Raw genomic sequence first — 25,785 nt, 5'->3', positions numbered from 1 at the left:
TTTTAATAAAGACCTTACTGAAAATATTTATCAATAATATCTAATGTATTATATATATTATTAATTCAGAAAACATAAGCTTTATGGTATACTAAAATTTGTTTTATATATATATATATATATATATATATATATATATATATATTCTTATAGCCTTTATTTTGTTACATTATTCTATAATGTACCGTATTTTTCTTTGTTATATTACTGTAATTATCGCGTATAACAAGAATTATTTTTTGAAAGAACCATTTTCTTTCATTCTATTATAGATTAATATGTATATAGATTAGAAGGGAATTTCATCATATTACATTCCAGGTTATTCTAACATAACCCAGCGGGTTGGTCTAGTGGTGAATACGTCTTCCCAAATCAGATATAAAGTCGAGAGTTCTAAGATTCAAGTCCTAGTAAAGGCAGTTGTTACGTTTATACCGATTTGAGTACTAGATCGTAGATACCGGTTTTCTTTGGTGGTTGGGTTTCAATTAATTACACATCTCAGAAATGATCGACCTGAGATTGTACAAGACGACATTTTATTTGCACTCATACATATAATCCTCATTCATCCTTTGAAGTAATCCTGACGGTGGTTCTAGAGACTAAACAGAAAAATAAAGATAAGTAAAAAATATAATGTGGACAACACATGACCTTCTTGTATATCTATTAAATTACATACACATTTTTAAAAGTACATAGAATTTTATTGCACTAATAACGTCTGATTTTTTCATAGTTTTTTTTAAATTTTTATTATTGTTTTTTTATTTATTGTAAAACTTTGTTACAATCACAGGTTAATAATTATTAATAAAGTAATATATTTAAATTAAAAAAAGGAAATGCAAATCGAATTCGAATCGATATGTCTCCGTTGTAAGATCAAAAATTTCATTAATTAAAATTTTATTTAGTTAAATCCTGGAACCAATGAAAATAATTACAACTTACGATATATCGTTGAAAATCTCTCAATGATGGCATATATTGCAGTTAAAAAAAATTTCAAAATCTAAATGTTTGGGTTTTTTTTTGCATATTTTTGGTCAAAACGATTGCAATCAAAAGAAGAGGTGCAAAACTAGATATTACAACAGTCCTAAATTCAAAATTTCAACATTCTACGGCTAATAGGTTTTAGGTTATGCGAATTATATACGTACGTACAGAGGTCTCGCTGAAACTAGTCAAAATTAATTCAGGGATGACCAAAATGGATATTTCCGTTGAAATCTAAACCAAAATTTTCCTATCACAATACTTAACTTTACTTCGTGCAACGAAGTAATTTTTTTTTTTAATTTTTAATAAAATAGCTTCCAGCTTAGAAATTTTAAAATTGTTGCTATTAAGATAATAATTATAATTATATTTTCCATGATTTCTATGTTGAGTACTGTTTACCTTCCTTAGCTTCATTCTTTTATTATATTTTGACGCGTTTCGGAATAATTACGTTGTCAAAATGTATTGTACTGATACTTGTACATTAGGGGTACAAGTAGATTAGGGGTAACATCGTAACCCCGCCAAAAATCAGAACTTATGTTCGTCCCCGGTATAATAACTTACTTTATGACACTTTTTTGACCGAAGGAATATTTCGCATGTATGAAACATTTATTTGTTTCTCTGCAAATTCTCGCATATACACCTACCTTACCACTGAGTGTAAAACTTCTCCACGTTTTATTGTCGGCTTGAAAATAAAGATTCGTTTATTTCTATGTTCAGACCATTCCTTTTCAGTACTACTGGGTTACTGTACAACATATCCAGAAAATAAAAAACATTTCAGTTACAAATATTTTCGATCACTTCCAGCAGCTTTAAATTTTCCTTAGAAAACTTAATATTTTAACATTTTATTTTGAGCAAAATTACACCTCATTTGTAAAAACTATTGAAAAACAGTTAAGGTGTTATAGATAATTAACCCGGCAGTACCGTAATGTAAACTGATAATTTTTTGCCTGTTTTTACTTCCTCCACCAAATATAATAAAAATGAATAATAATAGTAAATTAATCAAAATTATCAGCTTAATTTTTTCTTTTTCTTTTTCTTTTAACCTCCGGGACCACCTTTAGATATTGCTTCAGAGGACGAGATGAATGATTTATAGCATGTGTGAAAATGCCATGTCTGACCGGGATTCGAACCCGGGATCTCCAAATGAAAGGCCGAGACGCTACCACTCGCGCCACGGAGGCCGGCTTGTATTACTATGCGAAAGTGTACTGTCGAGTTAATTTTCTACAACCCACCGGTGTGGTGTAGTGGTCAATTCGTCATAAATCATTTCGAATTCCAGAATTCTAAGGTTCAAATCCCCTTGTAAAGACAGTTAGTTTTATACGAATTTGAATACTGGATCGTGGATACCGGTAATCTTTGGTGTCAGTACATATAACAATTGAGAACTTCATACTGACATGACTGATAATGTTTTCATTATTTAACCTTTTGACGATCAATTGTTATATTTATAATTTTTTTTTTTTTTTTTAAATTCAAGTTAGTATAATTAATATTATGCGAAGTAAATAATTATAATTATAAAACATCAATGTTCCTGAGGATGGATTACTAATCCGAAAGCGCTCGAACATACTATTAAAAATTGTTGTTACGTGAAAACTATTATATAAATAAATTATATATTAATACCAACGGGCTATGATTAATAAAATTATTATACGAGTAATAAAATAAAAAACAGACTTCCTACTAATTATGTAGACATGCTTTTATAAATAAAACAAAAAAATGTCTAAATAAAAAATAAGATTCACCAACCATTATATATATTTTAAATCTGGAATATATTTTTATACAAAGATTTGAGGTTAATTTAGATGCAAGAATTAAAATAGAATAAGATGTCAACTATAGAAAGAGAGAGAAAGAAAAGGAAGAAAATAGGATAGAGTTAATTCCCTGTTAGCAAAATATGTAGAAGTTAGGGAAAATTAGTGAAATAGGAGTGCGGTGGGTTTAGATTTTATGGGTAAAAAGCGGAAAGGGAAATGAAAGATAGTTCTTTGTTACATTTATTAATTTAATTAAAAATTAACTCAACGTTGTTAATAAATCCTTTTATTTATACAAAGGGCAAGCGTACGTAGCCCGCTCGAATATGTACACCCCGCTCGCCGTTATATTAATCTAACCTGTTACATTTAATTTTACAAACATCTTATATAAATATATAGCATGTATTTAAAACTTAACTTTTGTTCGAACTTATTTTTTATCCCATTTAATATTTGATTGAAATCAAGTTGTTTTTTAAAAAATAACACCACCAAAAATGCTAACATAAGAATTAAATAATAATAATTTTTTTGTTCGTGGAGGGAAGTGGAAATACATTTACTCACGGAGTGTCGGGCTCCCACTGATGGTATTATCCAATCACTATCAGCAGACTACCGGATAAAACCAACCTTCTTTCTACCAGGACTCAACCTGGAACAGTTTAACACGTTACTTCGGGCCTAGTTTTCCAATACTAGCCTAAAAAGGCCGCTATCTAATTTTTAGGAGTATCTAGGTCACTCATCATAGTCCTGAGAATATTCCCGACGAATCGGGAATATCTCCCAGCTGCTCAGATTACGGAGCATCATCGCAACCACGTTGTGGAGGCTCTCAGTGCATATTTATTTTTTACTTTTCAGTGCATTTAAACATTTTTTTTTTTTGTCTTTAGTCATTTGACTGGTTTGATGCAGCTCTCCAAGATTCCCTATCTAGTGCTAGTCGTTTCATTTCAGTATACCCTCTGCATCCTACATCCCTAACAATTTGTTTTACATATTCCAAACGTGGCCTGCCTACACAATTTTTTCCTTCTACCTGTCCTTCCAATATTAAAGCGACTATTCCAGGATGCCTTAGTATGTGGCCTATAAGTCTGTCTCTTCTTTTAACTATATTTTCCAAATGTTTCTTTCTTCATCTATTTGTCGCAATACCTCATCATTTTTCACTTTATAGCTTGTGCTATTCGGCATTTTATATCGCTCCTGCTTCGTCCATCTTTAGTAATTTTACTTCCCAAATAACAAAATTCTTCTACCTCCATAATATTTTTTCCTCCTATTTTCACATTCAGTGGTCCATCTTTGTTATTTCTACTACATTTCATTACTTTTGTTTTCTTCTTGTTTATTTTCAAGCGAAAGTTCTTGCGTAGGACTTCATCTATGCCGTTCATTGTTTCTTCTAAATCCTTTTTCTTCTTAGCTAGAATTACTATATCATCAACAAATCGTAGCATCTTTATCTTTTCACCTTGTACTGTTACTACGAATCTAAATTGTTCTTTAACATCATTAACTGCTAGATCCATGTAAAGATTAAAAAATAACGGAGATAGGGAACATCCTTGTCGGACTCCCTTTCTTATTACGGCTTCTTTCTTATGTTTTTCATTTTATATTTGTTAATATCTTATGTTTTTTTGTTTAAAATTCTCAATTTGAGTTAATTCTTATTTTTTACTTTTTAGAATTTCCTTTTTTTATTAATGTAACATCTACTTTTTCTGAAAAACGTGCTTGAAGCTTTTAACTAGTACTTACAAAATAGGCTTGAAGCCGTCAGGGTTAAGTATAACTTTGTATTTAATTAGTCATTTAATATTATAATATTTATACAATAACTATTTTAAAATTTGCAAAAAATAAAAATTTATTAGGTACATTTTAATGATTTTTAAAACACTAATATCATCATCATAGTTTTAATGTAATTTTGTACAAAAAATTACAGAAATAGTTGGTAGTCATTTATAATCAACGTTAACTGTTTTTTTTATTTTAATACACTTTGAATGATAGTTTATAAATATATCAAAAAAGTGATAGTCCATCCATGGTTTTCTTCGTAACCTCTTAATAGGAAGAATGAATATCTTTTTGCATCGTATTCATAATTTATAAAAACGAGATGAATCAATCTTTTTCCAAAATAGATGGGTAACATTTCCTTTCTTCTTTCTTCTTATATAAGTCATTTTGTAAATTTTTATTCAGACTTTATGAAATTGGCCGATATATGGCATGTTTTAATTTGTCGTGCGTAATCATAAACCAATTATCAGTTAATAATAACCGAAGCAATTCGTTTTATCCTTCATCTTAATATCTTCAAAACTAACAGAAAATTGAGATGGGGGCCCACCACCCCACCTCACTTAATCCCACCCCACCTCACTTAATCCCACCCCACCATTATTGTTATGGTTCAACCATGTTTACTCTTATTATTTTTTGATGTTATCTAACTTTTATATAAATACCTTTTATTATTATTCCTTATTTAAGTTCTTTGTTGTTATCTTTAACGATTCTTTTTTGCTTGAGTTTATTTAATTTCGATTAGGATTTCTTTTTGTTGATGGTATTCCCCTTTACTTCAAATTGCAGTGGTTTTGTTTGGTGTTATTTCAATTCCCTCTTTATCTGTAAACTTTTTCTTTAGGAATTCTTTTTTTTCTTCTATATATTTCTTTTGATGTAGCTTTTATATGATCTGAATCGATCAGCAGAGATTCAATACGTTTAATTCTATCAGAAATTCTAACAGAACTGAATTATAAATTAAATAACAGTTGCTTAGAAACTGTCTAAACAATGCATAAATATAAATTATCTATATAAATAAAAATGTGTATGCTCGTTTGTTCACACACACACACACACACACACACACACACACACACACACACACACACACACACACACACACACACACACACACACACACACACACACACACACACACACACACACACACACACACACACACACACACACACACACACACACACACACACACACACACACACACACACACACACACACACACACACACACACACACACACACACACACACACACACACACACACACACACACGAGATAATCTTAAGATAATCTATCTTAACACCCCTCTGGACTACTCTGGATTGTGGGCCACTTGAATTCATCAATGTATCAGCTTAAGTGTAACACAAGTGAGTGTTAGATTCAAAATGCGGTGTAACTAACAAAAAACAAACCGAATTACGGAAAGCTACAAAAAATATTGTTCGTCGGTAGAGTGCAAAAAAGGCAAAAAAAAATTCACATTCATATAAACAAGTCAGAGAACGGTTCGTTATCGAGTTTCGGCTCACGAAACATTTAGCTCCCTCTGTGGACTTAAATTGTATTAAAATTCTAGGGGTATAAATCTAGGGGTAAGTTGAGTGCTCTCTTATGGGTTTTTTTCTAAAAAAAATGAACGCACGTGGTCCCAGACCTCTATTTCACTTAGGTTTTAAGAAAAACGGAATAAACCAAGAAAACCTTTTCTCGGAAAATATACAAATAAGGTTTGAAATAAAATAATTTTTTTTTAATTGCCAAATAAAAAAGAATTTTTAATTAACTAATAGAGAATTTTAATTTAAATAAATTTTCACTTTTGAAATGTCGTGCTGTAGGAGAATGTTAAAAATCAGATGGATGGATAAAGAGACAAATGAAGAGGTATTGCGGCAAACATGTGAAGAAAGAAGCATTTTGAAAAAATATAGTTAAAAGAAGAGACAGACTTATAGGCCACATACTAAGGCATCCTGGAATAGTCGCTTTAATATTGGAAGGACAGGTAGAAGGAAAAAATTGTGCAGGCAGGCCACGTCTGGACTATGTAAAACAAATTGTTAGAGACGTAGGATGTAGTGGGTATACCGAAATGAAACGACTAGCACTAGTAAGGGAATCTTAGAGAGCTGCAAAATATATATATATATATATATATATATATATATATATATATATATATATAATATACTTATAGTATTATATACCGGGATAGAATAAATAAACATCCCGGTAATAATTATTTTATTTAACTAATATATAAAGAGTTATTCACGAAAAATGTAATAATTATTTTACGACTTGTATTGAAATAAAAAAACGTTTATATCATATAAACATAGATTTGGGAATTCTTTTGTTAACGAGTGTCGGCTGGCGAATGATTTCTTCGTGAATTCTGCGTATTGGGTAAAATTAATCCAGTTTCACAGTTTCCAGTTTAATTAGTTAAATAAAAGCTTCCTTAAAAATAATTTTTTATATGTAATCAAATATATTTTTGTATTTTTTTTTAAGACTAAAATAAAGTAAAAATATTTATTTTTACACATCGAAGATACATACGTGTACCAAATATCAATCATTTTCATACGATAGTTCATGAGAAATGAAAATTTTCATCTAAATGCATGAATTTAGCGTATGGGTAGCGCGTGGGGGCGTGGGTCATATCAAATTCCGACACCGTAGTGCTGTATTGTCATCAAAGTTACATAAGTGTACCTAAGTGCACATAAGTGTATCAATTTCATTGATTTTCATGCAATAGATCAAAAGATATAACAGTTGCAAGATTTGATTATTCCTAAAGCGAGTTAAATAAAAGCTTTTAATAGAAGGAAAAAAATTTGGAATTTCCATTATAACAAAATTAATTATTATAATAAAAAAATAAAAATTACGTTACAAAGAAACAATTTAGGGTTAAAAGAAATAATAATTCCATTAGAATTGTATAAAAACTGGCAAAGTATTCCATTTTTTTTTCGATTACACCATTCAAATCATGATCATTAAAAAAAAAGATTTAAACTTCAAAATTCCGAAATTTCGAAAAAATTTGGGGGCGGCAACCTAGAAATCTAGAAAACTTAAAAATATTTAAAAAATACAAAATTTTGATGAAAGTAATGAAAAAATCTGATGTAGACACCAAATGACTTCCTTTACGCCTATTAAACTACATAAACAAATATTTTTGAAATATTGTGTATTATATACGAATTTGAAATTATCGTTGCTCCGAAGACGCAGCGAGCACACCCTCAGGCTTCAGGTGAGTTCCCGCGGTCTCATCCCACCAAGGCGATCTCCAGATGCCAGGATTGAAGCATCTGTCTCATCAATTACTCCAGACTTGCTGATTAAAATATGGGATGAACTCTCCTATCGTTTGAATGTGTGTCTTGTGTCGAATGGTGGTCACATTGAACAGTTATAGGTAAAACTGAGCTGGGCTTTCATTTCATGTATAATTTATCAGTTTAAATAAAAACATTTTATATCAAGAGCGATATAAAATGCCGAATAGCACAAGCTAAACGAGCCTTCAGTAAGAAATATAATTTGTTTATATCAAAAATTAATTTAAATGTCAGGAAAAGATTTTTGACAGTGTATGTTTGGAGTGTCGCTTTATATGGAAGTGAAACTTGGACAATCGGAGTATCTGAGAAGAAAAGATTAGAAGCTTTTGAAATGCGGTGCTATAGGAGAATGTTAAAAATCAGATGGGCGGATAAAGTGACAAATGAAGAGGTATTGCGGCAAATAGATGAAGAAAGAAGCATTTGGAAAAATATAGTTAAAAGAAGAGACAGACTTATAGGCCACATATAAGGGCATCCTGGAATATTGGAGGGACAGGTAGAAGGAAAAAAATTGTGTAGGTAGGCCACGTTTGCAATATGTAAAACAAATTGTTAGGGATGTAGGATGTAGGGGGTATACTGAAATGAAACGACTAGCACTAGATAGGGAATCTTGGAGAGTTGCATCAAACCAGTCAAATGACTGAAGACAAAAAAAAAAAAAGTAAAAAAACTTAATAAATATTCCACAACTTTTCATTTTTACTTCCTTGTACGAAGTGTAAAAGAAGAATTGTGATCGCGAAAAATTTCGGTTTTCAGATTTTAACGGAAATATCCATTTTGAACATCTCTGAATCCATTTTGACTAATTTCGGCGTGACATCTGTACGTATTTTGCTCATATAACTCAAAAACGATTAGCCGTAGAATGTTGAAATATTTGGATTTAGGACTATTGTAACATCTAGTCGTTCACCTTTACTTTTGATTGCAATCAATTGGAACAAAAGTATCCAAAAAAGCCCATCATCCAAAACTATTTGGATTTTGGACTTTTTCTTAACTGCAGTAATAAGCCCTCCTTGAGAGCTTTTCAATGATATATCATAAGTGGTACTTATTTTTATTGGTTCCAGAGTTATAGGCAAATAACATTTTAATTAATGAAATATTTGGTTCTTACAAGGGGAAGGCACATCGATTCGAATTACACTTCATCTCCTGTTTTTCAATTTAAATATATATTGATTTATTAATAATTAACTTCCGATTGTAAAAAGATTTTTTCGATAAATAATAATAATAATTCAATAATAACAGTAAAAATATATATATATATATTACATGTATGAAAAATGTCAGAAGTTATTAATAAAATAAAATTTTGTGTACTTTTCATTTAAAAAAAAAAATGTATATGTAATTTAATAGGCATATAAGGAAGTCATGTGGTGTACACATCAATTTTTATTATATATTAAGATAATAATAAAATTATATATGATTTTTTTTAAATTAATTTAAATGTCAGGAAAAGATTTTTGAAAGTGAGCGTCGCTTTATATGGAAGTGAAACTTGGACAATCGGAGTATCTGAGAAGAAAAGATTAGAAGCTTTTGAAATGTGGTGCTATAGGAGAATGTTAAAAATCAGATGGGTGGATAAAGTGACAAATGAAGAGGTATTGCGGCAAATAGATGAAGAAAGTAGCATTTGGAAAAATATAGTTAAAAGAAGAGACAGACTTATAGGCCACATACTAAGGCATCCTGGAATAGTCGCTTTAATATTGGAAGGACAGGTAGAAGGAAAAAATTGTATAGGCAGGCCACGTTTGGAATTTGTAAAACAAATTGCTAAGGATGTAGGATGTAGGGGGTGTACTGAAATGAAACGACTAGCACTAGATAGGGAATCTTGGAGAGCTGCATCAAACCAGTCAAATGACTGAAGACAAAAAAAAAATAAATATGATTTTTTAATAAATTCGTTATTAAATTACTTGGATAAAAATCAATACGCATTTTAAAAAAAAAATTGATACATTTTTCATGAAGTAAGCATTCTTATAAGTGGATTATTAATTAAACTACTCATTAATAAAGGAAAAATAGTTTAAAAAATCAAAATTTACAATATCCATAATTATTAGAAAAATTTTAATGCAATTAAAAAAAAAAAAAAATAAGAAAAATTAAAATCACTGAAAAAGGAATCAGACGTGAAAAATGAAATGAATTGAACAAAAATTGCAAAAGGAATACACGAAGGAAGTAAAATAAGTATGTATGTATATATATATATATATATATATATATATATATTATATATATACGTGTGGGTGGGTGTGTGTGTGTGTGTGTGTGTGTGTGTGTGTGTGTGTGTGTGTGTGTGTGTGTGTATATGCACGCGTCTTTTTAAGTTAAAGGCAACAGGGTATTTTAGATTGCGAAGGATGAAATGAAGTGATGTCTGTATTGTCGTTTGAGTGTTGTGCAGAGTGAAGGGGTTTGAGTTTTGTCCGTAGAAGGGTGAGTTAAATTTGAAAAAGAAGGGACGGGTGATGTCTAGGTGGAATGAAATAAAGTAAGAATGAGGGGACGGTTAGAATGAGATATTCCAGGTCAAGGGGTAGCTTCATCGAATTCTGTAATTGCGCGCCGTGATATGATGTGTGTGCATCTACAACAGTGTAGCCAACCCTGACCTCATCTCTCTTTCTTATCCACACTCAATCATTATTTCCACCCCATCCCACCCATCATTACAAAACAGCATCTATCCAATCCCAATTTAAATTCCATCGTTACATTTTTTTTTCTTTTTAATTTTTATTATATTTTATTTCTTATATTATTTCCTGTTTTATGCCCTTCAAATAATCATTTCTTCTTTTCCGACCGATAATACCTTTTATGCATAATGTAAATATTGTTTTAACGTAAGATATGTTGAAATTAAATATAAATTTATCATGACAAGATAAAATATTTGAAGTTATTCTTTCAAATAATAATGGATATTTGATTTGATCGAACAAATATTAGTAAAGGTACAGTGTCGCATTTATTATATATTTTGCCAAAAAAAAAAAACATTAAAACAACGGTTTTAAAAAAAATTAATTATATAAGTAAAATTTTCAAAAAAATAATAAAAAATATAATCTTTATTTTATTTTCTTTATATTTAATTTTAAATCAGTAACAAATTTATTTAGATTAAACGAAAATTTAATTTGTTAAACCTATGAAATATTATTTATTGGAAAATTCATGGACCCGGCAATGCTACGTTATTGCCAAAATGTTTATTACAGTTCAAACTTCACCAATCTCATTACTACATAAATCATTAAAAAAAATTTGATATGGACATCACATGACTTCCTTGTACGCCTATTAAATTTACATATACACATTTTTTAAAATACATAAAATTTTATTTCATTAACTTCTGATATTTTTTCATAATTTTTTTTATTATTGAATTATTATTTATCGTAATTTTTTTTACAATTTGTGGTTAATAATTATTAATAAATCAATATAAAGTGTAATGTCGCTATAACACGATTATCCACGCGTTATAACGCGGTTGACACCCGCGTTATTTCGAGAAGTAAATTTACATTAAAATTAGTCGTGATTGATAAATGTTATATTGTTGACCCCATAAATCAAACCCCAAAAATCAAAGGATTTATGGGGTTTTACACCGATATAGAATACAGTGAGGGGGTGGGTGACTAGCATTATTTATTCATCATATTTTATTTTTTCAGATAATCAGATATTTTTTGGTGGACAAGTTATTTTTTTTTTGTCTTCAGTCTTTCATTGGTTCCAGAATTATAGCCAAATGAAATTTTAATTAATGAAATATTTGGGTCTTACAAGGGCACAACGATTATCAACTTTTTTTTATTTTTAACTTTTTTTTTTAAATTTATAATATTGATTTATAAATAATTATTAACTTCTCATTGTAAAAGAATTTTTGTGATGAATAATAATTCTATAACGAAAAAAAAGAAAAAATATCAGAAATTATTAATGAAATAAAATTTTATGTACTTTTAAACACGTGTATATGTATAATTTAATAGGCGTACAAGATGACATTTTTAATTTTATAAATTCAACGAATAAAAATTCGATAATTATTATAAAAATATCGATTATTAAACTTTTTTTTTACATATTTCGTTTAAAATATCGATAATAGAATGTTTTAATTCAAGTTTCTTCGAACATTATTTTCCAATTTAAAAGACATTATTTTTTTCCAATTTAACATTTATTTTTAATAAACTTTATTTTTAAGAAATATTTTATAATAAATACATTTAATTTTTTCCTCTAACCAATACTCTTTTATATATATATATATATATATATATATATATATATATATATCTTTTTGATTTCGATCTACTGGACCAAAAGTGGTCAAAAAAGCCCAAAATCCAAAATAAATTGGATTTTGGACTTTTCTTAACTGCAATAATAAGCCCTAATTGAGAGCTTTACAACGATATATCATAAGTGAATACATTTTCATTGGTTCCAGAGTTATAGACAAATAATATTTTAATTAATGAAATATTTTGATCTTACAAGGGGAAGGCACATCGGTTCAAATCGGACTTAATCTGCTTTTTTATTTTGTAAACTTTTATTTATTTATTTTCTTAACTTTCCTTTTAAATTAAATATTTTCATTTATTAATAATTTATTTACCCGTGATTATGAAAAAAAATTACAATAAATCTTTCTTTTTTTTTTTTTGTCTTCAGTCATTTGACTGGTTTGATGCAGCTCTCCAAGATTCCCTATCTAGTGCTAGTCGTTTCATTTCAGTATACCCTCTACATCCTACATCCCTAACAATTTGTTTTACATATTCCAAACGTGGCCTGCCTACACAATTTTTTCCTTCTACCTGTCCTTCCAATATTAAAGCGACTATTCCTGGATGCCTTAATATGTGGCCTGTAGGTCTGTCTCTTCTTTTAACTATATTTTTCCAAATGCTTCTTTCTTCATCTATTAAGACAAGTTATAAACCACGTTATATCCGTCAGTATCCACAGTATATAGAGCCACGTTATAGCAGGGCTCTACTGTATTTAAACTAAAAAAAAGTTAAAAAATAAATAATTAAAATGAAGTCTGATTTGAACTGATGTGCCTTCCCCTTGTAAGATCCAAATATTTTATTAATTAAAATTTTTTTTGCTGTAATTTTGAAACTAATGAAAGTAGCGCTTATGATACTACGTTGATAAACTATCAATGAAGGCATATTAAATCAGTTAAACAAAAATTCCGAAATCCAAAAAATTTGTTATTTGACATTTTTGGTCTACTCGATTGTAATAAAAAGGGGAAGTGCATAACAAGATATTACAAGAGTCCTAAACCCAAAATTTCAACATCCAACCGTTAATTGTTTTTCAGTTATGAGATCATACGTACCTACAGACGTCACGCCGAAACTAATCAAAATAAATTCACGTATGATCAAAATGGATACTTCCGTTGAAATCTGAAAACCGAAATTTCTCGCGAAAATAATACCCTTGTACATGAAGTAAAAAATATAAATAAATAACCTAAAACTTCTTTTACTAAATTTAATGTCGTTGTAAATATCGAGAGATATCGTCTATATCGATTGTAATTGTCTATATCGATTGTCATTGTCTATATCGATTGTTGTTTACGTCAATATCGACTTCCTCAGTTTTTTTTTTAAAGGAACGCAAGAATGGCGGGAGTTTCAATATTTCTCCCTACAGATGGCAGAGCCTGGACAATGTCCCTTGCTGCTGTATCTTTCTATTATTGGGTGGATTTCATCTGTTATTTAGTGGCGGTAATAAATTAAAAGTTTTATTTATGGACGGATTTGGTAATTTTGCGTTCCTATCCGTATGGACCACGGTGTAAATTATTTACTGGTTCTGACCGTGATAGACTAAGCTTTTGAGCCTAGTAATCCCGGCGTGATTCCCCATCAGTCCATCCTCCGCAGTCCGTTCGGTACCACCATCTATGGGCTAGCAAAAGTGCCCCAAACGGAGCCCTAGTTATTTAAAGGAAGAAATGCGCCCCGTTCTCTGGAGGGAGTCGCATATGCTGACTAAATGAAATTGTGGTCTCTTCGTGGTACGGTGTGGGGTGTTGTCTAGCTTTTTATAGTTTTAAGAAAATTTAATTGCGAAAACGGTCACTTTCGCGGCCGGAATTTTCGCGTGGTTTCAATTTATAGGTTACGCGATATAGAGGCTCCTAAGCCTGGATTGTCATTTGTTGACTCTTGACTCTTTGTACCGCCTCTTAACGATGGTTTGTTTAATACGGCATGAGGCCGTTTTCTTATACCCTGTGGAGTACGGTCCTCTTGGCATATGTCCCGGAGATGGCCGTGTTCGGACACGTCCGCTCTCCCGAACAGTCTGCGTGCCTGCGCCACCCCCATCTCGGATACGGTGTGTAGTCCCGCATCGTAGCGAAGAGTGACGTTTCTTACGAACCACGGGGCTCCAAATATCGTCCGCAACGCTATGTTTTGGACGGCTCCCCATGCCGGGTAAGCATAACCCACCGGGTTGGTCTAAGTGGTAAACGCGTCTTCCTAAGTCAGCTGATTTGGAAGTCGAGAGTTCCAGCGTTCAAGTCCTAGTAAAGCCAGCTATTTTTACACGGACTTGAATACTTGATCGTGGATACCGGTGTTCTTTGGTGGTTGGGTTTCAATTAACCACACATTTCAGGAACGCTCGAACTGAGAATGTACAAGACTAACACTTTATTTACACTCATACATATCATCCTCATTCATCCTCTGAAGTATTATCTAAACGGTAGTTACCGGAGGCTAAACAGGAAAAAGAAAGAATGCCGGGTAAGCATATGTTAGAATCGGCAGGACGTATAGCCGAAAAATGAGCAATTTGGTTGCCAGTGGATATTGGCTGGCACTGTTCAGTACTGGGTATAGTGAGGCCCTGACGGCCTTGGCGTACAAGGAAGTTATATTGGTGTCCACTTCAGTTTTTTTTTTAATGAATTTTGTTTTATTTTTGAATTTTAAGTTTATTTATTTATCTTTGGGCTGATAAATGTATTTACCACAGAAGCATACAAAGAAGCTTGTATATGGGAATGTATAAATGGAAATTTGTAGCCTATGAAAAATGACATATTAACCGGGATTCAAACCCGGGACTTCCGTATTAAAGAACGAGATGGTACCTCTCCACCATGGAGTTGGCGGCATAAATTTTTAATTAATTTTTTGTAGTTAATAGATTTTTATATTGTTTGTCAACGGTTTTTAAAGGGTTCCTTTTGTTATTTTATTTTAATCAATTTTTATTGTAGAAGTTTCTTTACATTTATTAAATTTAAACTGTTTTATGTTTACTTTACGTTTATACAAAATTAATTTGAAAATATGTCGCTGAAGTGTGGTTTAACAATAAATACAGAAGAAAGCAATTTTCAACAGATTCTGATATTATACAATTATAAAGTATTTCTTGATAAATTATTCTTTTTTTATTTATTTCTATTTTACAAACGAATAGTTTTTATTCATTTTTTGTTTTATTTAAATTAAAATTCCGTTTTTTCATTTGTGTATATATATATTTTTACGTTTTCTTTAACTTATCTGGATTTGACGTAAATTAAATATTTTTATTTAATTTATTTCTTATAATATTTCCATGTTTACTTTTCTATCTGAAAAAATAACCCTTTTTTTTTAATTATTCCATTTCTTTCCCTCTTTCTTCTAACCATTCAACCCTCTTTCCATTGCTGCTAGCCGATTCGTTTCTTAATTCAAATAGTGTGTATGAAAATATTGAGTTGGTTTAACATAATATTAGATTTCTTTATAAATAATTTTCAATTGATTGTAACAGCTTGCAAATGAGTTTAATCAATAATAACAAAAACACGTGTTTATTTATGTAACATCTTGTTTGATGTTTGCGCGCAAGCGTGTTTGTGTATGTATGTCTATGTTTAACGTAGGCTACAATATTCGTATAAATTCTTCCTCGAAAATTATGTCACAACTTCTTTGTCCATTTCGTTTAATGGTCTTTTCATTCGATATTAAAATCACTAAACTTGATTGAAAAATTATTCTAGAGAAGGCCACATATAAATAACCACCGGTCTATTGGTTAACTCTTCATAAAAAATCAGCTGATTTCAAAGCCGGGAGTTCTAAGGTTCAAATCCTTAGAGCCAATTATTTTTATACGGAGTTAAATACTAGATTGTGGATACCGGTTTTCTTTGGTGGTTGGGTTTTAATTAACCAAACATCTCAGGAATGGTCGTTCTTTTCTTTTTCCTGTTTAGCCTCCGGGAATTACCGTTCAGATATTACTTCAGTGGATGATATATGTATGAGTGTAAATGAAGTGTAGTCTTGTACAGTTTCAGTTCGACCATTAGTTGGGTTTTAATTAACCAAACATCTCAGGAATGGTCGTTCTTTTCTTTTTCCTGTTTAGCCTCCGGGAATTACCGTTCAGATATTACTTCAGTGGATGATATATGTATGAATGTAAATGAAGTGTAGTCTTGTACAGTTTCAGTTCGACCATTCCTGTTAATTGAAATCCAACCCACGAAAGAACACCGGTATTCAAATACGTATAAAAGTCATTTACTAGGACTTGAACGTTGGAAATCTCGACTATCAAATCAGCTGATTTGGGAAGACGTGTTCACCACTAGACCAACCCGGTGGGTAAGGAGGAATAGTCTACCTGAGACTTTACAAGACTACAACACTTGATTTACATTCATACATATCATCCTCTTAAGTAATACCTTACGGTGGTTCAGGAAGCTAAAACAGAAAAAGAAGAAGATAGATTCACACGCCGATTCCTAACTTCCACAGATGGCTGGGCTGCAATCACAGAGAACTGGGGTACTACTTGACCCATTTCTTTACAGTTTACGGGTACTTCAAAGCATACCTTTGCGCGCGGATATTGAGACCTTTTGCGGAATATGATTATTACGAAAAGCAGGATATCATTGAACACACAAGCTTTTTTTTAAACCACCATTAGGTATTGCTTCAGAGTATGAGATGAAATAGACAATTTTTTAGCGTTTGAAAATACCATGACTTATCGGGGACCTCCGAATGAAACACCGAGACGTTACCACCGAGCCACGGAGCACACACGTTGTTCTTATGCGATCGGTTGCTGAAGTATAGAGAAGCATGCTGAAGTGAATTCTTTGTACTTTCCCCAGATAACATTATGTTATATACCGAACGGACGTAACATATAGTATCGGAAATGTTGGGGAAGATTATTTATATGAAGGCAGCGCAAGGAGTTAATAATTCTCCCCGATTCTCCTTTAGTTTCATATTAATGCAAATCCAGTCTCTCAAGAAGAACGGATAACAATGTTTAATTGAGAAATCTGCATCTGAACATTACCTAGTATTTTAAAGCTAGCGGGATAATTCTTTTTACGAAAATATAATATTATACTTTGTATGTTTAATTTAATCAAAAAAAAATCACAATGAAATTGTAAACCGTACGGTAAGTCTCGCAGATATCATTTTCTTCCGCTAAAAAAACAAAAATTTCTGTTAATTTAAATAAATCTGTTTTTTTACAAAAATTTTATTGATATCAAAAAAAGTAAGGCACTATATTTCTACTATCAAAATCTGTTTTGAATTTAGAATTTTATTTTTAAAAAAATACATGTAAAATAAAACTCTTACCGGCCCGATTTCATTTATTAAACAACGAATAATCATAAGAATTGTATTTTTCTGTAAATGTGATATGAATTACATATAAATGAAATCGGGCCGGTAAGAGTTTTGTAACAATTTTTTTTTTTTTTTTTTGCTTATTGTATGGAACTTATTGCGAACTTATGGAACTTAACTTTGCGCTTAAACATTATTTATTATATATTACTGTATATCTATTGTCTATTACACATATTTAACATGTATTTTTTTTAAAAGAAAATTCTAAACTAATAGATTTTGATAATATAAATGTAATATCTTACCTGATTTGTTATCAGTATCATTTTATGAAAAAAAATACATAAAAACAAAAAAAATTACAAAAATATATTTGATTACATATAAAAAAATTATTTTTTAAAAAAGCTTTTATTTAACTAATATTAATTTTTTTTTTTGTCTTCAGCCATTTGACTGGTTTGATGCAGCTCTCCAAGATTCCCTATCTAGTGCTAGTCGTTTCATTTCAGTATACCCTCTACAATTCGTAACAATTTGTTTTACATATTCCAAACGTGGCCTGCCTACATAATTTTTTCCTTCTACCTGTCCTTCCAATATTAAAGCGACTATTCCAGGATGCCTTAGTATGTGGCCTATAAGTCTGTCTCTTCTTTTAACTATATTTTTCCAAATGTGTCTTTCTACATCTATTTGCCGCAATACCTCTTCATTGTCACTTTATCTACCCATCTGATTTTTAACATTCTCCTATAGCACCGCATTTCAAAAGCTTCTAATCGTTTCTTCTCAGATACTCCGATCGTCCAAGTTTCACTTCTATATAAAGCGACACTCCAAACATATACTTTGAAAAATCTTTTCCTGACATTTAAATTAATTTTTGATGTAAACAAATTATATTTCTTACTGAAGGCTCGTTTATGTTAATATTTATATTAACATAAATAAAAAAAGAAAACAAACTAGAAAACTCTTTAAAAAGTAAAAAATAAGAATTAAATCAAATTGAGAATTTTAAACAAAAAAATATAATATATTAATAAATATAAAAATGCACTGAAAGGTAAAAAATAATAATATAAATAAATAATTTCTAATTTGTTTCCTTTTTCTTATTAATATTAATTAAATAAAAGCTTTTTTAAAAAATAATTTTTTATATGTAATCAAATATATTTTTGTAATTTTTTTTTGTTTTTTAGTATTTATTTTAAGACTAAAAAAAAAAAAAAAGTTAAAATATATATTTTTACACATCGAAGTTACATACGTGTACCAAATTTCAATCATTTTAATACGATAGTTGATGAGAAATAAAAATTTTAAGCAACATGCATGAATTTAGCGTAGGGGGTGTTGGCGGGTGGGTGGGTCACATCAAATTCCGACACCGTAGTGCTGTATTTTCATCGAAGTTGTATAAGTGTACCAAATTTGATTGATTTTCATACGATAGATCAAAAGATATAGCAGTTGCAAGATTTGATTATTCCTAAAGCAAGTTAAATAAAAAAAGCTTTTAAAAACAGTTTCATTTGTATTATATAGATTTTTGTTTTTTGACCGGAAGAAATATGATATATTTTCCTTTTTGTTAACCTCCGGGACCACCAGTAGGTATTGCTTTAGAGGATGAGATGAATGATTTGTAGGGTGTTTGAAAATGACATGCCTGACCAGGATTCAATCCCGGGACCTCCGGATGAAAGGCCGAGACGCTACCTCTCGAAGAAATAATATCTGCGAGACTTACCGTACGGTTTAAAATTTCATTGTATGTTTTTATATGATATCAGTGCGTTTTGTTAGATTTCTTTTGTTTTTTTTCATGAATTTCTGATTGTTACCTTACGGTTTCATTATTAAAATATATTACTTTTCGAGTACAAATAAGTTATATATTTTTTTTTAATCTCTCGCCGAATTTTTTTTGTTGATATCATTCACTTCATACCATATTTTTCCTTTAATAATAAAACTATTTTAATGACCTTTACGAATCGAAAATCAGTGATGTAACCCTCGATTTTTATAGTTAAATTCGATTTTATCAATCGAAGTCGTCGTATCTGTTTTATTTATTCCTTTTTTAATAAAACTAGTATAATCTCTAATAAGCTAAAACTTTTATTTTTTTTAAAGAAGTGATAGGAATTAAAAAAAATTGTTTCATCATCCGTACTTTCATTTACATAAGAGTATTTACTAGTAAAACAAGCTCTAGTATATTTCTTTTAAATTTTATTATTTCAAATACATTATCGAATTTTTGTACGCTACTTAGTACTATCAAGTACAGCTATCTATCGGCGCAATTCGTAAAGTTACTTTTAAAAAAATGAATGAAATGACATGTTCGAGCCCCACGATTCATCAGATGGAAAAAAAAATCTTGTCTAACAAAATTCGAGGTATCTTTTTAAGGTATTCTTTATTATTAATCTAACTGAATTGAAATATAATGTTTCACGCTTATTTTTTCCCCCATTTGTATTTCACTGTTAGGTTTGGTCATGTTTAGAACTGTAAACGCAATTCGTTGACTTCGTCGCCTCTTACCGACGAAGTTCTAAGGAATTCCGTGATCTGAGAACAGACTGTTGAAATATATTCTCTGATTTCTGAATTATCGTCAACAAATAATAAAACCATTAGGCTTTCTCTCTCATCAATCACAATTCGTAGATTAACATTAAATTTTCATCATTTACATAAATTTACAGTTAATAGGAAATTGTATCTTTGTTTGATTCCTTAATGTATAATTTGTGATGGTAATCTATAACCGAATTCATGAGAATTTTTACCTTTTTACAAGAATTTGTTTGTCCTGAATTGAATTGTTTTTTTTGGTTTTTTTTAAACGGTGTGTTACTATAACGAACCGTGCTTATAACTTGTCCTGCTCAAATCTTTTTTACTGTAAATTGAGCGTAACTTAAGAACGGTTCGATTAATTTTCATCAAATTTTCACATGCACAGTTTCAGATACACTATACTAGAGCATATCTGAATTTCAATAAAATTTATCTAGTAGTTTTGAAAATTTTTGAGTTATAAAATTTTATACCTGGATATTATTTTCGTTATCCTCATACCTCAAAACGTTAAGAGAATTAATTTTAACTTTTCCATTTCCATCATGCGACGAAAGTAATTCCTCAAACTAAGGTTATGTTGTTGGTTTTCAACCTCAAATTGAGAGTTATATAGAAGCCAGCAATGGTGTACTCCTATTAGAGTGGGAAAGACATGAAAAAACCCTAAACCGGAGCCGGAAACGGTGTACCCCTATTAGAGCGGGTAATGAAAAACAAAAAAAGATCCAACCGGCTACCCGACCTGCCATGCCCGACTTATAGCCGGTAGGTAGGAAAGGTCGTTTGAATGATAGGAAACCTCCTGTATCGTACGATGCTTAATGAAGCTCCCGCACAGTGATGAGGAAGAAAAAACCCTCAAATTGAGAGCAATTCAGGAACGATTCAATCTATCTTCTTAAAATTTTCACACGCACAATTTCAGGTACACTACTACAACATATATTAATTTTAATCAATTTGTTCTAGTATTTTTTTTACATTTTCGAGCCACAAATATGAATGATGGTATCTTTATAATCCTCATACCTTAAAACGTTTTTTTTTTTTTTTTTGTCTTCAGTCATTTGACTGGTTTGATGCAGCTCTCCAAGATATCTAGTGCTAGATATCTAGATATCTAGTGCTAGTCGTTTCATTTCAGTATACCCTCTACATCCTACATCCCCAACAATTTGTTTTACATACTCCAAACGTGGCCTGCCTACACAATTTTTCCCTTTTACCTGTCCTTCCAATATTAAAGCGACTATTCCAGGATGCTTTAGTATGTGGCCTATAAGTCTGTCTCTTCTTTTAACTATATTTTTTCAAAATGCTTCTTTCTTCACCTGTTTGCCGCCATACCTCTTCATTTGTCTCTTTATCCATCCATCTGATTTTTAACATTCTCCTACAGCACGACATTTCAAAAGTGAAAATTTATTTAAATTAAAATTCTCTATTAGTTAATTAAAAATTCTTTTTTATTTGGAAATTAAAAAAAATTATTTTATTTCAAACCTTAATTGTATATTTTCCGAAAAAAGGTTTTCTTGGTTTATTCCGTTTTTCTTAAAACCTAAGTGAAATAGAGGTCTGGAACCACTTGCGTTCATTTTTTTTAGAAAAAACCCGTAAGAGAGCACTCAACTTGCCCCTAGATTTATACCCCTAGAATTTTAATAGAATTTAAGTCCACAGAGGGGGGAGCTAAATGTTTCCAAATTTTTCCAAATGCTTCTTTCTTCATCTATTTGCCGCAATACCTCTTCATTTGTCACTTTATCCACCCATCTGATTTTTAACATTCTCCTATAGCACCACATTTCAAAAGCTTCTAATCTTTTCTTCTCAGATACTCCGATTGTCCAAGTTTCACTTCCATATAAAGCGACACTCCAAACATACACTTTCAAAAATCTTTTCCTGACATTTAAATTAATTTTTGATGTAAACAAATTATATTTCTTACTGAAGGCTCGTTTAGCTTATGCTATTCGGCATTTTATATCGCTCCTGCTTCGTCCATCTTTAGTAATTTTACTTCCCAAATAACAAAATTCTTCTACCTCCATAATCTTTTCTCCTCCTATTTTCACATTCAGCGGTCCATCTTTGTTATTTCTACTACATTTCATTACTTTTGTTTTGTTCTTGTTTATTTTCATGCGATAGTTCTTGCGTAGGACTTCATCTATGCCGTTCATTGTTTCTTCTAAATCCTTTTTACTCTCGGCTAGAATTACTATATCATCAGCAAATCGTAGCATCTTTATCTTTTCACCTTGTACTGTTACTCCGAATCTAAATTGTTCTTTAACATCATTAACTGCTAGTTCCATGTAAAGATTAAAAAGTAACGGAGATAGGGAACATCCTTGTCGGACTCCCTTTCTTATTAGGGCTTCTTTCTTATGTTCTTCAATTGTTATTGTTGCTGTTTGGTTCCTGTACATGTTGGCAATTGTTCTTCTATCTCTGTATTTGAACCCTAATTTTTTTTAAATGCTGAACATTTTATTCCAGTCTACGTTATCGAAAGCCTTTTCTAGGTCTATAAACGCCAAGTATGTTGGTTTGTTTTTCTTTAATCTTCCTTCTACTATTAATCTGAGGCCTAAAATTGCTTCCCTTGTTCCTATACTTTTCCTGAAACCAAATTGGTCTTCTCCTAACACTTCTTCCACTCTCCTCTCAATTCTTCTGTATAAAATTCTAGTTAAGATTAAAACGTAAAGAAAATTTATTTTCACTCTCCCATTTTTACCATGCGACGAAATTAATACATCAAACTTATGTTGTTAATTTTTGATCTCAAATTGGGCGTAACTTAGGAACGATTCAATGAATCTTCTTAAAATTTTCACATGCACAATTTTAAATACACTTCTAGAGAATATATAAATTTCAATGAAATTTATATAGTAATTTTGGAGAATTTTGAGCCACAAAATTTTATTCATATACATAAAAATAAATATGTAAGGAAACTATAATTTTAATTAGTGGTTTTTTCGTACATCTCATACCTCAAAAGGTAAAGAAAATGAAATTTCCAATTCACACCATGCAACAAAATGTAATACCGAAAAGAATACCAAAAATTAATTCGAAAATAAGCAACAAAAAATTCGGGACAACTAGAACTTCGTTCGATTCTTATGGAACGTAACGTAAGGTTATCGAGAAATTTTTTATTTCTCAATTTATTACAGTTTTAGGATATCAGTCCATTGTTGCACGGTATTCTTATTTATTTTGCGAGTATTTAATTTTTAAATGACTGTTATACAGTGTGTTTCTAAAATGGTGGTCTGGATATACTTTTTCGAATTCTACTTGTAAAACTAAACAGAAGGGAAAATTACAATTTCTCCTTGTTCCTCCCATGTCTACCATTTTGTTATTTTTATATAATAAGTTATATCTCAAGTTCGGACAGACGAATCACATTTATATTTTGTAAGCGTCTTATTAAAACAAGCTGTAATATATTTTATTTTAAGTTTTATTATTTCAAGTACATTATCAAAGTTTTATACGCTACCTAGTACTATCAAGTACTACTATCTAGCGGCGCGATTCGTAAAGGTACATTAAAAATAATTAATAAAATGACATATTCGAGTCCCGCGGTTCATCAGATGGAAAAAAAGCTTTTCTAACAATATTTTTTTGGAATTGTTCTTTTTTATTCATCTAATTTAACTGAAATACAGGGTTATCATAAAAGAATGGTGCGGTTTTGAACATAGTTTAAATTAAAACAGAATTACTTACACTTTATGTTTTTTATATTTAAAATTTGTTGTATCAAATATTTTTTTTCATAATTAATAAATTTCAATATGTGCGACCTTATCGCACGACAAATGTCCAAACGATACTCAACTTCTCTCCAAACATTAGTTAACATTTCTTCGTTAATGATTGTCATTGCTTCATTAATCCTGTTTTTAGGTCGCGAATGTTTTGTGTATATAAAACGCTTTTGTTGTACCCCCACAAGAAAAAATCGAAAGGTGTCAGGTCTGGACTCCTTGGAGGCCAAAGTATTGATCCTTGCCGGCCTATCCATCGATCTCCAAATTTTTTGTTCAAAGCGTCCGTGACCGATGCATTGAAGTGCGCCATCTTGTTGGAAATGAAGTCGATGAATGTTTTCGAGTTCATCCGGCTGAGGAAATCAATAATCGGTTAACACGTCAAGATACAAAACTCCATTAATTGTTTTTTCAGCAAAGAAAAAAGACCCTATTACACGATTTTTCATCGCACCACACCAAACGTTAACTTTAGGCGAATCGCGTTGTTTCTGAATAATTGCGTGTGGGTTTTCAGAGCCCCATATTCTTCGAATTGTGTCTGTTAACACATCCATTCATATGGAATGTAGCTTCGTCTGTAAAAATTATATCGTCTAAATATGATTCGTTTTCACTTATTCTGTCCGACATTTCAACAGCGAAATTGTAACGTTTTACACTATCGGGTTTCAATTCCTGCAGTATCTGGATTTTTTAATCGTGTAATTTCAGTTTTTTATGTAAAAGTTTGCGAACTGTTGATTTTGGAATACCTAATTTGACGCTTCGACGGGGGATGGACTTCCCAGGACTTCTAATTGCCGATCTTCTAATTAGTTCAACCGTTTCGTCTGGTACACTTGGTCTGCCGGTTGATTTCTGTTTCTTAACCGATCCGGTTTCTTCGAATCGTTTGAACCGACGTGTTATGTTATTTTTGTGTGGTGGATCTCTTCCGAATTCACGTCGAAACGCATGTTGAACTAAAATTACGGATTTTAATTCAGCGATCAATAAAACACACTTTGCTTTGTCTTTATCCGAGAACATAGTAACTCATTAAACTCACCGCAACAACAATACAAGAACTGACGTTGTGGTTACAACTGCTGATAAACAAACTTTTGGATTGGAAGCTTTCAGGGATACCAATATAACATCTAGAAATTTCCCTACAATCTTCCTATGAATTACTGAAACCGCACCATTCTTTTATGATAATCCTGTATAATGTTTTTACGCTTATTTATTTTTACTCCCATTTTCATTTCACTGTTAGGTCATGTTTAGAACTGTAAACGTAATTCGTTGACTTCGTCGCCTCTTACCGACGAACTTCTAACGAACTCTTGTCTACTGAAACATAAACCACGTAAAACTTTCAGGACGCCTTTTTTATAGTATAGTATTTATAAAAAATTATTTTTTCCCCATAAAATTAATTCATTATTTTTTTACGAGTAAAGTTGTTGGCTAATTTTTTGAACCCCCCTTTTATATCACCGCGACCCCAAGGTTGAGAAACGTTACTCTAGAGCAACGATGCCTAACCCACCGGCTTGGTCTAGTGGTGAACGCGTCTTACCAAATCAGCTGATTTGGAAGTCGAGAGTTCCAGTTT

At 30.9% G+C, this 25,785-nt stretch overlaps 1 protein-coding gene across 1 annotated transcript in view; it reads left to right on the top strand.

Annotated features, from left to right (window-relative positions):
• The window catches only part of mmd (disintegrin and metalloproteinase domain-containing protein mind-meld), a 499,030-nt gene that overhangs the window by 27,408 nt on the left and 445,837 nt on the right, over positions 1-25,785 (top strand). Inside the window, exons 3-4 of the mRNA XM_075381718.1 lie at positions 13,070-13,077; positions 23,503-23,526. Of these exons, the coding sequence (XP_075237833.1) occupies positions 13,070-13,077; positions 23,503-23,526 (32 nt within the window). The remainder of the gene's footprint in view (positions 1-13,069; positions 13,078-23,502; positions 23,527-25,785) is intronic.

Source organism: Lycorma delicatula, chromosome 13 (assembly GCF_047948215.1).
Source record: "Lycorma delicatula isolate Av1 chromosome 13, ASM4794821v1, whole genome shotgun sequence".
Taxonomy (NCBI): domain Eukaryota; kingdom Metazoa; phylum Arthropoda; class Insecta; order Hemiptera; family Fulgoridae; genus Lycorma; species Lycorma delicatula.
The sequence above is the reverse complement of the archived record's forward strand: the minus strand, read 5'-3'. Positions and strand labels throughout refer to the sequence as shown.